General features: G+C 39.6%; 1 protein-coding gene across 5 annotated transcripts in view; it reads left to right on the top strand.

Annotated features, from left to right (window-relative positions):
• The window catches only part of CREBRF (CREB3 regulatory factor), a 60,014-nt gene that overhangs the window by 23,540 nt on the left and 23,473 nt on the right, over positions 1-13,001 (top strand). For all 5 annotated transcript variants that reach the window (XM_001502910.7, XM_023617227.2, XM_023617226.2 and 2 more), the window contains 3 exons: positions 5,519-5,713; positions 7,225-7,414; positions 8,661-8,734. In XM_001502910.7, the coding sequence (XP_001502960.3) occupies positions 5,519-5,713; positions 7,225-7,414; positions 8,661-8,734 (459 nt within the window). The remainder of the gene's footprint in view (positions 1-5,518; positions 5,714-7,224; positions 7,415-8,660; positions 8,735-13,001) is intronic.

Raw genomic sequence — 13,001 nt, 5'->3', positions numbered from 1 at the left:
ATGCTGTGGCACGCATCCCACATATAAAGTGGAGGAAGATGGGCACGGATGTTAGCTCAGGGCCAGTCTTCCTCAGCAAAAAGAGGAGGATTGGCAGATGTTAGCTCAGGGCTAATCTTCCTTGGAAAAAAGAGGAGGATTGACAGATGTTAGCTCAGGGCTAATCTTCAAAAAAAAAAAATTTCCAATTTCTGCATGTGTCTCTCTATCACAGTTGAGTAAGTTAGGAGTCCCTAGAAAGGTGAACCAAGTGACGATGGTTTGTATTACTCATGCCTATAACCAACAAAGCCTGCTTAATGAATAATGTAAGAGAGAGCTTTTTCTTTGTATCTGCTGCATCTTTCATTCACACAGTATTTTTCCATTTAAGAAAAATACATTCTATGATTAAATGAGTGTAAAGGAGACTCTGCAACCTGTGGGGAACTGGTTCACTTCAGCATTTACCTTCTTGGGCTGTTGCCACTCACTGTTGGCTTGTGTAGTTTTTTTATGAAAATGGTATTGCCACATGGCACACAGTTAGAAATGTGTAAAGAAGTGAAGATCTTCAAATTTAAGCAAAAGTTTTCTTCAGAAATAATGTTGATACTGTAACTTCTACATAAAAAAACTAAGTTATTAAAAAAACTTTATAAATTGTCAAGGAAAGCCCTTTTGTATGATGGTTGCTGGAATTTCTGGCAGTATGAATGCTGATGTTTAGTTTTCAGAAAGATTTTAAGCCATAGTAGCTATATTGTAGCCACTGAAGCACTGTTATTGCTGAAAGACTTTCCTTTTAGTGAAATCTTTCTGTTACACAAATGCTTAGATTTATGTATTTGATACAACCAAGTTGTTTGACTTGGGTGGAGTTTCAAGTAAGGAAAAGGTACTTTAAGTTTAATGTGGGGGAAAAGGGCTTATGCCTTTTTTGGTTTACTTTAGAACCCTGTACAGTCTAGATAGAACCATTGTCTCTTCTACCTAGCAGGAAATTTTTCTCTCAACAAATGAATAAAATCTGCTTTGAGGTGTTTCAAGGGAAGTTGTCTTTGTAGCTAATGGTAAGTTCTCTCTCTCTCCCCCATAGGGAGACCAGAGTGCTGTCTGTGAGTGGTCCTTAAAATCGGACAGATAGCCCTGTTGCTTTGAATCCCATGTTTAGGATTAGGGTAGGCGAGTAGTGGAAGGGTGAGACAAAGGGGAGATGGGTAATAATGAAGGGAAATGGAAAGTGTAGGCAAGGAGATACCTTTACCAGCTGGTGCTTAAAGGAATACAGAAGTCAGAGGGAGCCAGTAAATCCCGCCATCACCAACTAGGGCCAGCAAGGGCTATACTGTCTACCCCACTTCTGGTTGTAGTTTTGCTTTATCTATTTTTTTTGAGGAAGATGAGCCCTGAGCTAACTGCTGCCAATCCTGCTCTTTTTGCTGAGGAAGATTGGCCCTGAGCTAACATCCGTGCCCATCTGCCTCTACTTTATATGTGGGACGCCTACCACAGCATGGCTTGCTGAGTGGCGCCATGTCCGTACCCAGGATCCGAACCGGTGAACCCCGGGCTGCCAGAGCAGAACGTGCACACTTAACTGCTACACCGCTGGCCTGGCCCCTTGCTTTTCCTTGCCTTTTAACTCCACTTTAAATTCGTCCTTGATCTTTTGACTTGGTTGCACCTGGATAAATGTGTTGAGAGATGAGTAGGTCCATGAAGAGAGACCACTTGGTATGTGGACTCTCATTTCTATTTTCTCAGCCTTTTGACTCTCAAGGGAGGGGGAACCAGTGTTATAGTTGGTGTTGTCCTGTCATGCCCATTCTCTTGCATTGTCTCTTTCAGAAGAGCCCTGATCTGTGAGCTTGTTAATGGTAAATAACCAACACTGTTTTAAAACAGAGATGCATTAGCTGGCACTCGGCAGGGTAAAACCTCTCTTTCTGGCGTTATTTAACAACGCTAAATGTTTGGATGGCATTTAATTCACTCACTTCCAGTTGACTTGAGATACAACTTCTTTGGTTAGTATTACTTGGACACATCTCACAAATGTGAAGGAGTGACGTGATTTAACCACAAAAACAACACGATTTTTGGTATTATTTGGGGTTTATTTACATTTGCTGATGAAAATTTCTCTCTTCCTTGGAAGAGAGAGCTGAACAAGTGACTTCAGGAATGCAAAAGTGAATTACTGGTGAGAAACAGGAAGATATTCTTTGAAGCAGAAAAGTGGGGATAGTTCTAGTTTCTTCAGAATGCTTGTTTTAGGGTGGGTTGATTGGTTTAATTTGCGGCAGACGGTTTACAAAGGCCCTTTTGTGATGACTAGCTCCCTTGATGCTGTTTTTTTGGCAGTTGGCTACAACAGTGCCTGAGCTTACAAAGCTCCTGGAAAGGTGTAAAATGGAGTTTCAGTCCCTGCTCTGGACTTGCTCCCGAGTTTTAATAGAGCCTATTCTGTGGACAGGCTACCACTGTTTGGGGTCATGGAATTACATGGTTGTAACACGAAGAATTAAGTCCTCAGAATGAGACTTTATTTTGCAATCCCTACTAAACATTTTCACGATTGACTTTATCAGCTTCATGGCAGTAGTCTGCACTAACCAAAGACTTATTTTAGAATTTTAGGCAGTAAATGTGGCCTTTTTAACGGCTTTTTGATAATCATGTCAGGAAGGAAGGAGTTAGATCAGTATGGTGATCCAAATGAAAAGAAAAGGGAAAAGGCTCCACGGGAAATGTTGCATCAAACAAGTAATTGATTTGTTAAAAACATTTTGGAGGGAGTGCCCACTTTTGTGCAGGCACCATGTGTATTAGGTATTGGCTATCCAGAGATGAACAAAACAGACATGATCCTTGTTTTCATGGAGCTTAGCGTTGAGCGGCTTTATTTACTGTGTTATGATTTCTCAGCCTTTTAGTATGCTTGTGTGTACTGTGACTTGGCAAGAGAGATTCAGGGTGAGAGTCTCTTAAAACTTATTTGACCACAGAACTCACTTGGGGATGAAGACGTATCTTACAGTAATAGTGTTCCTTAGAACATACTATGAGAAATATTTGATTACCTTAAATTCTAGACCAGTGATCTGGGAATATAATTTTCCTGCCTTCTACTTGATCACAGTAGTCTGTATTGAAAGTTGGATGGCTTTAACTAACAAATCCATTGTGTGTGTGTGTTGGTGAATTTATGGTGTATACTATTAGAAAATGTCAATATATTGGGTCAAAGAAAACTGACGGGCCTTAAATGTTTTCTTTGGAAAAACACTGATCATATATAAGTAAATAAAACTTGTAACTAATTTGAGTGGGACAGAAGAAATCGAAATCTGCCTGACTCTTTGGGTTTAACATGGAGTATAGATTTAAAAAATCAGTTTAGACCATTTAACTGGATAGGTACAGGGAAAGTGGGAAGCCCAGTCGGAGCTAGACTCCTTGAGGCATGGGGCCTGAGTCAGTCCCAGCTCTGCGAAATCGCTTAAGGCCTCCATGAGCATGTTTCTTTGTGTAAGTGGGGTTAATAACCTCTTCCTACCAGGTTCTTAAAAGTCTCAAATTAAATATCTGTAAGTGAAATACGTAAGTATATTATGTGAGAGGGACAGTGTTTTGCCAGAAATCCAAGCCACTTGAGGAGAGTTGCTAGCTAAGGGAGCATGTCAAATTGAGTGTCGGGGGGATGGGCTGCCTGAGGAAGCTGTCTCCCTTAGGGCTGGGGTGGACTTACAGTGCAACACTAGGTCTTGACATTGGTAGGAAGGTGGGAGTGTTGTGGTTGGTCCATCAGCCTGTGTTGAGGTGTTTCCAGCCATACAAGGATAGTCTCTGTAAGCCAGTAATTTCTGTGAGCCAGTAATTTTTGCTTGGCCTGGTGGAGCAAGGGCCTTTTTAAAAAGGCCCTTGAGTCATGGGGTCTGAGTGGTACAAGGTGGCCCTTGCACCGTTTCCAAAGCTAGTTTGATAACTGGAATAAGATAAAATCCTTTAATTTCAAGTGAAACATTAGCACAAATCACTAGGCCAAAGCTAGTGCTTTATGTCTAACACAATTTTTAAAAATCAGGCTCCTAGAAATGATTGTGTCACTCATCTTGTGTATCATTTCTTAAGAAGAACCTGAGGTACACGGTCCCACTGCTTGCCACGTTGTCTTCAAGTACCACATGTGTACTCTAACGCTGTTAATGCCAGCAATGCTACAAAAATTTGTCTTCATTGTTGCCCTGAAATCATTCTGCTCTCTGAATTGATTCTTTTTTAAAGGTCATGTTTATTGAGGTATGATTTTCACACAGTAAAGTTCAACCTTCTTTAAGTGTACACTTCTGTGTGTTCTGACAAGTGCATGTAGTCATGTAATCACCACCACCACCGTCAAGATACAGAGTAGTTTGATCACCCCCCAGATTTCCCTCATGTCAGCCCCTCTCTCCACCTCCAGCTCCTGGCAACTACTTTGTTTCTATAGTTTTGCCTTTTCCAGAATGTCCTATAAATGGAATCATATTTCTGGTTAATTATTAATCTGAAGAAAACCTGATAAAATTCTTTTTTCTAAAGATGCAGATATCGTCACTTTCTTAGTGTCAGTTCCAGAGGAGCCATGTTTTTAGGAGGGAAAGTGGTCATTTTGCTTGGCCAGTGCAGGCTGGTATTTCCTGGCCACCTCAGGTTTAGGGTTGCATACATCCTGTGCATGGCCCCCTCCCCACTACTCCGTGTACCTAGACTAATGACGCGGAGTACATCTAAGATGGGCATTCTCGGGGAGTGTTTTAAATTTATAGGTCATCCTGTATTGGGTGTGACCAACAGTTCTAGCAGCTCAGAATTAAGTATTTTATGAAATTTCCCATTAGTAAGGAAAATAACTTCTTAAGAAGTGAAGTAAATGCAAATTGCTTTCAGTAAAATATTTGTTAGGCTAGGCATATGTGTTTTTTGATAGCCTGTGTGAGAACTGTCGTTTTTGTCCCTTTAAGGAAGAGGTAAGGTGGGAGGTAGGCAGAAGACTGCTGCTGCCTCGCACCATGCTGCCTAGTGGGGTACTATCATGGACATGCCCACAGCTCTGCCTGGGAATGCCTCCGATGCATCATATTAGAAGGAAGACATTTAAAATCACAGTGTAGTGTGGCTGAGTATCGTTATCTAATGGTACTTTGGATAGATAGTCTGTAGCTATATTTCGTTATTCTCTCAATCCTGTGTGAAGATAACAAAAAATGTGTCATATGCTAACTTTTAACAACCAAAGGGAAACCCAAGGAAGATCAACAGTGTAGTCATCTATGTTTATTCATCTCTGAATGTTTGAAAAGTTTGAGATTTCCATATTAAAAGTTACTTTATAGACCTGGTTTATTATCTTTGACATGCCAGTGATGTTTTCAGATGAAAGGAAATGTATCAAGTGACAAACAGAAGGGATCTTTTTGTTTGTTCTGATTAGTTTATTGAAATTTATGGAACTTAAAAAATTGTGATTGGGGGGGCTTTCTTTTTTTTTAAGGCTATGAAAATGATTCCGTGGAAGACTTGAAGGAGATGACGTCAATATCCTCTCGGAAGAGAGGTAAAAGAAGGTACTTCTGGGAGTATAGTGAACAACTCACACCATCACAGCAAGAGAGGATGCTCAGGCCGTCGGAATGGAACCGAGACACCTTGCCAAGTAATATGTATCAGAAAAATGGTTTACATCATGGTAAGAGGGGATTGCAGTCAAATATTTCGTGTCACTTTAAATAGAGATACTGAACCATAATACCTACTCAGTGGACCTACGTATTCAACCCTTTCTAGTAAACTGGAGAGAGGAACAGTAGAGCTGCTGTGTTTGCTGTGACTGCAGATATACTCACACATAAATAGCTTTGACCAGTGTTAAGAGCCATCACCTAAACAGGGACGAAGGCCTGTGTAAAAATGATTTCTAGTCACTTCTTATTCTACTTATCCTACTCAGGAAATGCCCAGGAGACTGCTGATTCCTGACCTGTCACAGTTACTATAAACCAGAAGGGTTGGGGAGCCAGAGAATGGGCTTCAGCATCTCTCTCTTCCATTCTCATCCTGTCTCCAGGCTGAAATGTAAACGAGGAGATTGACATCGAAGCAGTTGGGGGGAGACAAAAGCAGGGGAAGGAGAAGAAAGCAAGCATAGTTGTGGAGGGAAAGGACTAGAGGGAGGAGAGTTGAATAGTAGTGATCAGGAGAAGTCTGTAATCTCAGGAAGGCCACATTTTGAATTGTGAACCTAGGGAGATGTAGTTAAGGAGAATTTCTTCTGCTTAAATGTTACTGTTAGGTTAATCCAGTCTCTACCGAAAGAGGGGAGGGCAGTGGTAAGTTTCGTGCTCAGTAAAAAGTTTAGTCATCACTCATGCTACAGATTGAAGTTGCTAAGCATTTTTGACACAGGAATTGTATCAGAAGCATATTTGTGCCTTCTTTTCCTTTTCCACTGGCACCCAGGTCTGCACTCCACTGTCTTTCAGTGAGTAAAGATCTAGTTTTTGCCTCCAGATCAATTTTCTACCAGAAATGAGAAGACAGGTCCAATAATTAGTTTAAGGCAGCCTGTGGTGAATACTAGGAAAGTTGTTTGGTGTGTTGTAGTTCTGAGAACAGAGCCGTCCATCCTGCCTGCAGTGATAAGGCAAGACCCTTTGAGTCTTCATAATGTTATTTTTCAAACTAACTGAAGAATCGCTTTCAAAAAAGGCAATCCTTATTTGATGGACTTTTGAGTCCAACACAAGAATATGTATGTCTGACAAATTTTCAGTCATAGCATGAAAGCATCTTGGTTTAGGTAAAATCTCCTGACTCTTTTCTGACTGTAAATTATACCCTAGCCCTGATTTTTGTGTGCAGCTGAACTTGTACTCCAATCCTGAGTTTTGAGATGCTTTAACTGCCATGCAAATAATTAAGAATCTGTCGTACCAGGGCTAGAAAGCTAAGGTTGCGAAGGACGGAACAGGCTGGAGTAGGCCATATTACCCCCATTTCTTGCAGTCACAATGTGGAGAGGGGAGGAAGCTAGCCCTTCCAGCACAGGTGGTTAGCATGCTGAGACTTCTGAAATATGCCAAGACTTCAGGAAAAGAAAAGGGGCAGGGGGAGAAATGTGGTTTTAAAATACAGCTCTAGAGAGTATCTCTCTTGTTAAAGAAGATATTCTAACTTAAACTCCTTTTGAACCATCTATAGGAAAATATGCAGTAAAGAAGTCACGGAGGACTGATGTAGAAGACCTGACTCCAAATCCTAAAAAGCTGCTTCAGATAGGCAATGAGCTACGGAAACTGAATAAGGTCATTAGTGATCTGACTCCAGTCAGTGAGCTTCCCTTAACAGCCCGGCCAAGGTCAAGGAAGGAAAAAAATAAGCTGGCTTCCAGGTAAGTGCTAATCGCTTTCGCTCATGTGAATGAGGTATTGGAGGTGAGGTTAGACTCTCAGTGAGCTTGTGCAGCAGGGACGATCCCTAACCATTTATTCAGAAATATACTTTTATCTTACAAATATGATAATGAGAGTATTGTAATTTCTCCTTTGAAAGTAGAAGATGGTATTTATGCTTCACGGAAAAAGTTTTTAAAGGGGACAAGTGAATGGACTCAGGTGCATTATATTGTAGGATAACACGAAAAAACTTGTCATAGCTTTATTTTTTGTTTGTTTTGTAGTAGTTTAGGGTTTTTTATTGAGGTATAATTTACTTGCGGTAAAATTCATCCCTTTTAATATACACTTCTGTGAGTTTTAACAAACATATCCAGTCATGTAACCACCACTACAATCAACATATTGAACATTTTCTTCACCTTAAAAAGTTTCCTCATGTCTCTTTGTAAAAGTAAACCCCTTCTTCCACTCCTAACCCCTCACTACCACTGATCTGTTTTCTCTCCCTACAGTTTTGCCTTTTCTGGAATGACGTATAGATGGAATCATACGATAATGTAGCCTTTTGAGTCTGGCTTCTTTGACTTAACATGATGCATTTGAGATTCATCCATGCTGTTGCGTGGAGTAATAGTGTGTTCCTTTTTATTGCTGAGTAGTGTTCCTTTGTGAGGATATACTACAGTTTTTGCATTCACCAGTTGAAGGATGCTTGGGTTGTTTCCGGTTTTTGGCAATTATGAATACAGCAACCATAAACATTCACTTATAGGTGTTTGTGTAACATACGTTTTCATTTCTCTTGGGTAAATACCCAGGACTGTATGTTGAACTCTATAAAAAACTGCCAAAGTAGCTATTTCCCAATTAATAAAGTAAATTTTAAAAATATTTACTATTTTCCAAGGTAGCTGTACGTACTAGTTTACATGCCCACCAGCAACATATGAGAGTTCCTCTTACTTCACATTCTCTACAACACTTACTATTTTCAATTTTTGTTTGTTTATTTGGGTGTACTGGTCATAGCTTTATTTTTGAATGTGTACTAAAATTTTTTAAAAACCAGTTTGGATAAATGGTTATGTTGTGTTTTTTGGTTACTGAGTTCCTTGATAGAGACATCAGTAGGCAGTGATTTTTGTTGCTATTGGAAGATGTTTGACAGCAGCAAAAAGGAGTATTCATGAAATGACCACTTAAAACAAAAGGTGAACTAATTGCTTCTTCCTTTCACAGGGCTTGTCGGTTAAAGAAAAAAGCCCAGTATGAAGCTAATAAAGTGAAATTATGGGGCCTCAACACAGAATATGGTAAACCTAAACTTTTAAGAATTTGATTAACTTCCTGTTACCTTGCTGACCCCTTTCTTTTTCTTTGGTTTTGTTGTTTGCTTTCCCTGTATTCTGCCCAGTTTTAGTCCAGCCTCCTGTCCATGCAGTAAGCTGCATGCTCACTTTATTCATTCATGTCCTCCTTTTAGTGTGAGTGTCTGTATCGGGGGCTACGCAAGTCACATCTCTCCCCTAAATCTCGTCTCTACCTTAAAGAGCTGATCCACTTGTAACCACAGTCATCTCTTCCTTCCATTTTATGATTGTATTGCTGGGTTAGCCAATTTTATTTTATGAATTTAATTTAATTTTCTTTATTGCTGTAACTTTGGTTTATAACATTATATGAATTTCAGGTGAACATCATTATATTTCGATTTCTGTGTAGATTACATCATGTTCACCACTCAAAGACTAATTACAGTCCATCACCCCACACATGTGCCTAATCACCCCTTTCACCCCCCTCCCTCCCCACTTCCCCTCTGGTAACCACCAGTCCAATCTCTGTCTCTATGTGATTGTTTGTTGTTGTTTTTATCCTCTACTTATGAGTGAGATCATATGGTATTTGACTTTCGCCCTCTGGCTTATTTCCCTTAGCTTTATACCCTCAGGGTCCATCCATGTTGTCACAAATGGCCAGATTTCATCGTTTCTTGTGGCTGAGTAGTATTCCATTGTGTGTATATACCACGTCTTCTTTATCCATTTGTCCCTTCATCGGCACCTACATTGCTTCCAAGTCTTGGCTATTGTGAATGATGCTGCAATGAACATAGGGGTGCATGTGTCTTTATGCATTCATGTTTTCATGTTCTTTGGATAATTACCAAGCAGTGGAATAGCTGGATCATATGCCAGTTCTATTCTTAATTTTTGGGGGAATCTCCATACTGTTTTCCATTGTGGCTGCACCAGTTTGCACTTCCACCAGCAGTGTATGAGGGTTCCCTTCTCTCCACATCCTCTCCAACACTTGTTATCTCCTGTCTTGTTAATTGTAGCCATTCTGACTGGAGTGAGGTGATATCTCATTGTAGTTTTGATTTGCATTTCCCTGATAGCTAATGATGTTGAACATCCTTCATGTGCCTGTTGGCCATCTGTGTATCTTCTTTGGAGACATATCTGTTTGGATCTTTTGCCTATTTTTTAATTGGGTTGTTGGTTTTTTTTTTGTTGAGATGTATGAGTTCTTTGTATATTTTGGATATTAACTCCTTATGAGATATATGGTTTGCCAATATCTTCTCCCAGTTGTTAGGTTCTCTTTTCGTTTTCTTGATGGTTTACTTTGCTGTACAGAAGCTTTTTGGTTTGATGTAGCCCTGTTTGTTTATTTTTCCTATTGTTTCCCTTGCCCAGTCAGACATGGTGCTTCAAAATATGCTGGTAAGGCCAATGTCAAAGAGTGTACTGCCTGTGCTTTCTTCTAGAAGTTTAATGGTTTCAGGTCTTACATTCAAGTTTTTAATCAATTTTGGGTTAATTTTTGTGTATGATGTAAGATAATTGTCTGCTTTCATTCTTTTGCACCTGGCTGTCAAGTTTTCCCAGCACCATTTATTTTATTTTTTATTTTTTTCTGCTTTTTCTCCCCAAATCCTGCCAGTGCATAGTTGTATATTTTAGTTGTGGGTCCTTCTAGTTGTGCGAGGTGGGACACCGCCTCAGCGTGGCCTGACGAGTGGTGCCATGTCTGTGCCCAGGATCTGAAACCTGGGCCACCAAAGCAGAGGGTGCAAACTAACCACTTGGCCATGGGGCCGGCCCCCCAACACCATTTATTGAAGAGGCTTTCCTTTCTCCATTGTATGTTCTTGGCTCCTTTGTCGAAAATTAGCTGTCCATAGATGTGTGGCTTTATTTCTGGCCTTTCGATTCTGTTCTGTTGATCTGTGTGTCTGTTTTTGTGCCAGTTCCATGCTGTTTTGGTTACTGTAGCTTTGTAGTATATTTTTAAATCAGGGAATGTGACACCCCTAGCTTTGATCTTTTTTTTTCAGGCTTCCTTTGGCTATTCAGGGTCTTTTGTTGTTCCATATAGATTTTAGGATTCTTTGTTCTATCTCTGTGGAAAATGTTGTTGGAACTTTGATAGGGATTACATTGCATCTGTAGATTGCTTTAGGAAGTATGGACATTTTAAGTATATAAATTCTTCAAATACGAGAGCATGGAATATCTTTCCATTTCTTTGTGTCTCCTTCAGTTGCTTTCAACAATGTTTTATAATTTTCGGTATATAGATCTTTTGCCTCTTTGGTTAAGTTTATTCCTAGGTATTTTATTCTTTTTGTTTCAATTGTAAATGAGATTGTGTTCTTAATTTCTCTTTCTGCTACTTCATTGTTAGTGTAGAAATGCAACCAATGTTTTTTAATTCATTATTTTTTAAATTTAATTTTTTTTTTTTTTTTTAAAGATTTTATTTTTTCCTTTTTCTCCCCAAAGCCCCCTGGTACATAGTTGTGTATTCTTCGTTGTGGGTTCCTCTAGTTGTGGCATGTGGGACACTGCCTCAGCGTGGTCTGACGAGCAGTGCCATGTCCGCGCCCAGGATTCGAACTGACGAAACACTGGGTCGCCTGCAGCGGAGCGCGCGAACTTAACCACTTGGCCACGGGGCCAGCCCCTTAAATTTAATTTTTATTGAGTTAATGATAGGTTACAATCTTGTGAAATTTCAGTTGTACATTATTGTCTGTCAGTCGTGTTGTAGGTGCACCCCTTCACCCTTTGTGCCCATCCCCACCCCGCCTTTCCCCTGGTAGCCACTAATCTGTTCTCTTTGTCTGCATTTTTAAATTCCTCATATGAGTGGAGTCATACAGAGATTGTCCTTCTCTATCTGGCTTATTTCACTTAATATAATTCAGCTCAAGGTCCATCCATGTTGCAAATGTGATGATTTTGTTCTTTTTTTACAGCTGAGTAGTATTCTGTTGCATGTATATACCACATCTTCTTTATCCAGTCATCAGTTGATGGGCACTTAGGCTGCTTCCACATCTGGGCTACTGTAAATAATGCTGCAATGAACATTGGGGTGCATGGGACTTTGGGAATTGCTGATTGCAAGCTCTTTGGATAGATACCCAGTAGTGGGATAGCTGGATCGTATGGTAGTTCTATTTTTAATTTTTTTTAGGAATCTCCATACTGTTTTCCATAGTGGCTGCACCAGTTTGCATTCCCACCAGCAGTGTACGAGGGTTCCTTTTTCTCCACAATCTCTCCAACATTTGTTACTATTTGTTTTGGTTATTTTTGTCATTCTAATGGGTGTAAGGTGATATGTTAGTGTAGTTTTGATTTGCATTTCCCTGATGCACAGCGATGATGAGCGTCTTTTCATGTGCCTATTGGCCATCCATATATCTTCTTTGGAGAAATGTCTGTTCATGTCTCCTGCCCAGTTTTTGATTGGGTTGTTTGATTTTTTGTTGTTGAGTTGTGTGAGTTCTTTATATATTATGGATATTAACCCTTTGTCGGATGTATGACTTGAAATGCAACTGATTTTTTTATGTTGATTTTGTATCTTGCTACTTTACCATATTCATTTATTATTTCTAAAAGTTTTTTAGTGGATTCTTTAGGGTTTTCTATATGTAAAATCATGTCATCTGCAAATCGTGACAGTTTCACTTCTTCCTGTCCAATTTGGATCCCTTTTATTTCTTTTTCTTGCCTGATTGCTCTGGCTAAGACTTCCAATTCTATGTTAAATAAGAGTGGTGAAAGTGGGCATCTTTGTCTAGTTCCTGTTCTTTGAGGGATAACTTTCAGGTTTTCTCCATTGAGAATGCTGTTAGCTGTGGGTTTGTCATATATGGCCTTTATTATGTTGAGATACTTTCCTTCTATACCCATTTTATTGAGAGTTTTTATCATAAAAAGATGCTGTATCTTGTCAAATGCTGTCTCTGCATCTATTGAGATGATCATGTGATTTTTATTCTTCATTTTGTTAATGTGGTGTGTCACATTGATAGATTTGTGGATGTTGAACCATCCCTGCATCCCTGGAATAAATTCCATTTGATCATGGTGTGTGATATTTTTAGTATATTGTTGTATTCAATTTGCTTGTATTTTGTTGAGGATTTTTGTATTGATGTTCATCAGTGATATTGGCCTGTAATTTTCTTCTTTTGTCTTGTCCTTTCTGGTTTTGGTATCAGGGTAATGTTGGCTTCCTAGAATATGGGAGGAAGCTTCCCCTCGTGTTAAATTTTTT

The sequence above is a fragment of the Equus caballus genome, chromosome 14 (assembly GCF_041296265.1).
Source record: "Equus caballus isolate H_3958 breed thoroughbred chromosome 14, TB-T2T, whole genome shotgun sequence".
NCBI classification, from domain to species: domain Eukaryota; kingdom Metazoa; phylum Chordata; class Mammalia; order Perissodactyla; family Equidae; genus Equus; species Equus caballus.
The sequence above is the reverse complement of the archived record's forward strand: the minus strand, read 5'-3'. Positions and strand labels throughout refer to the sequence as shown.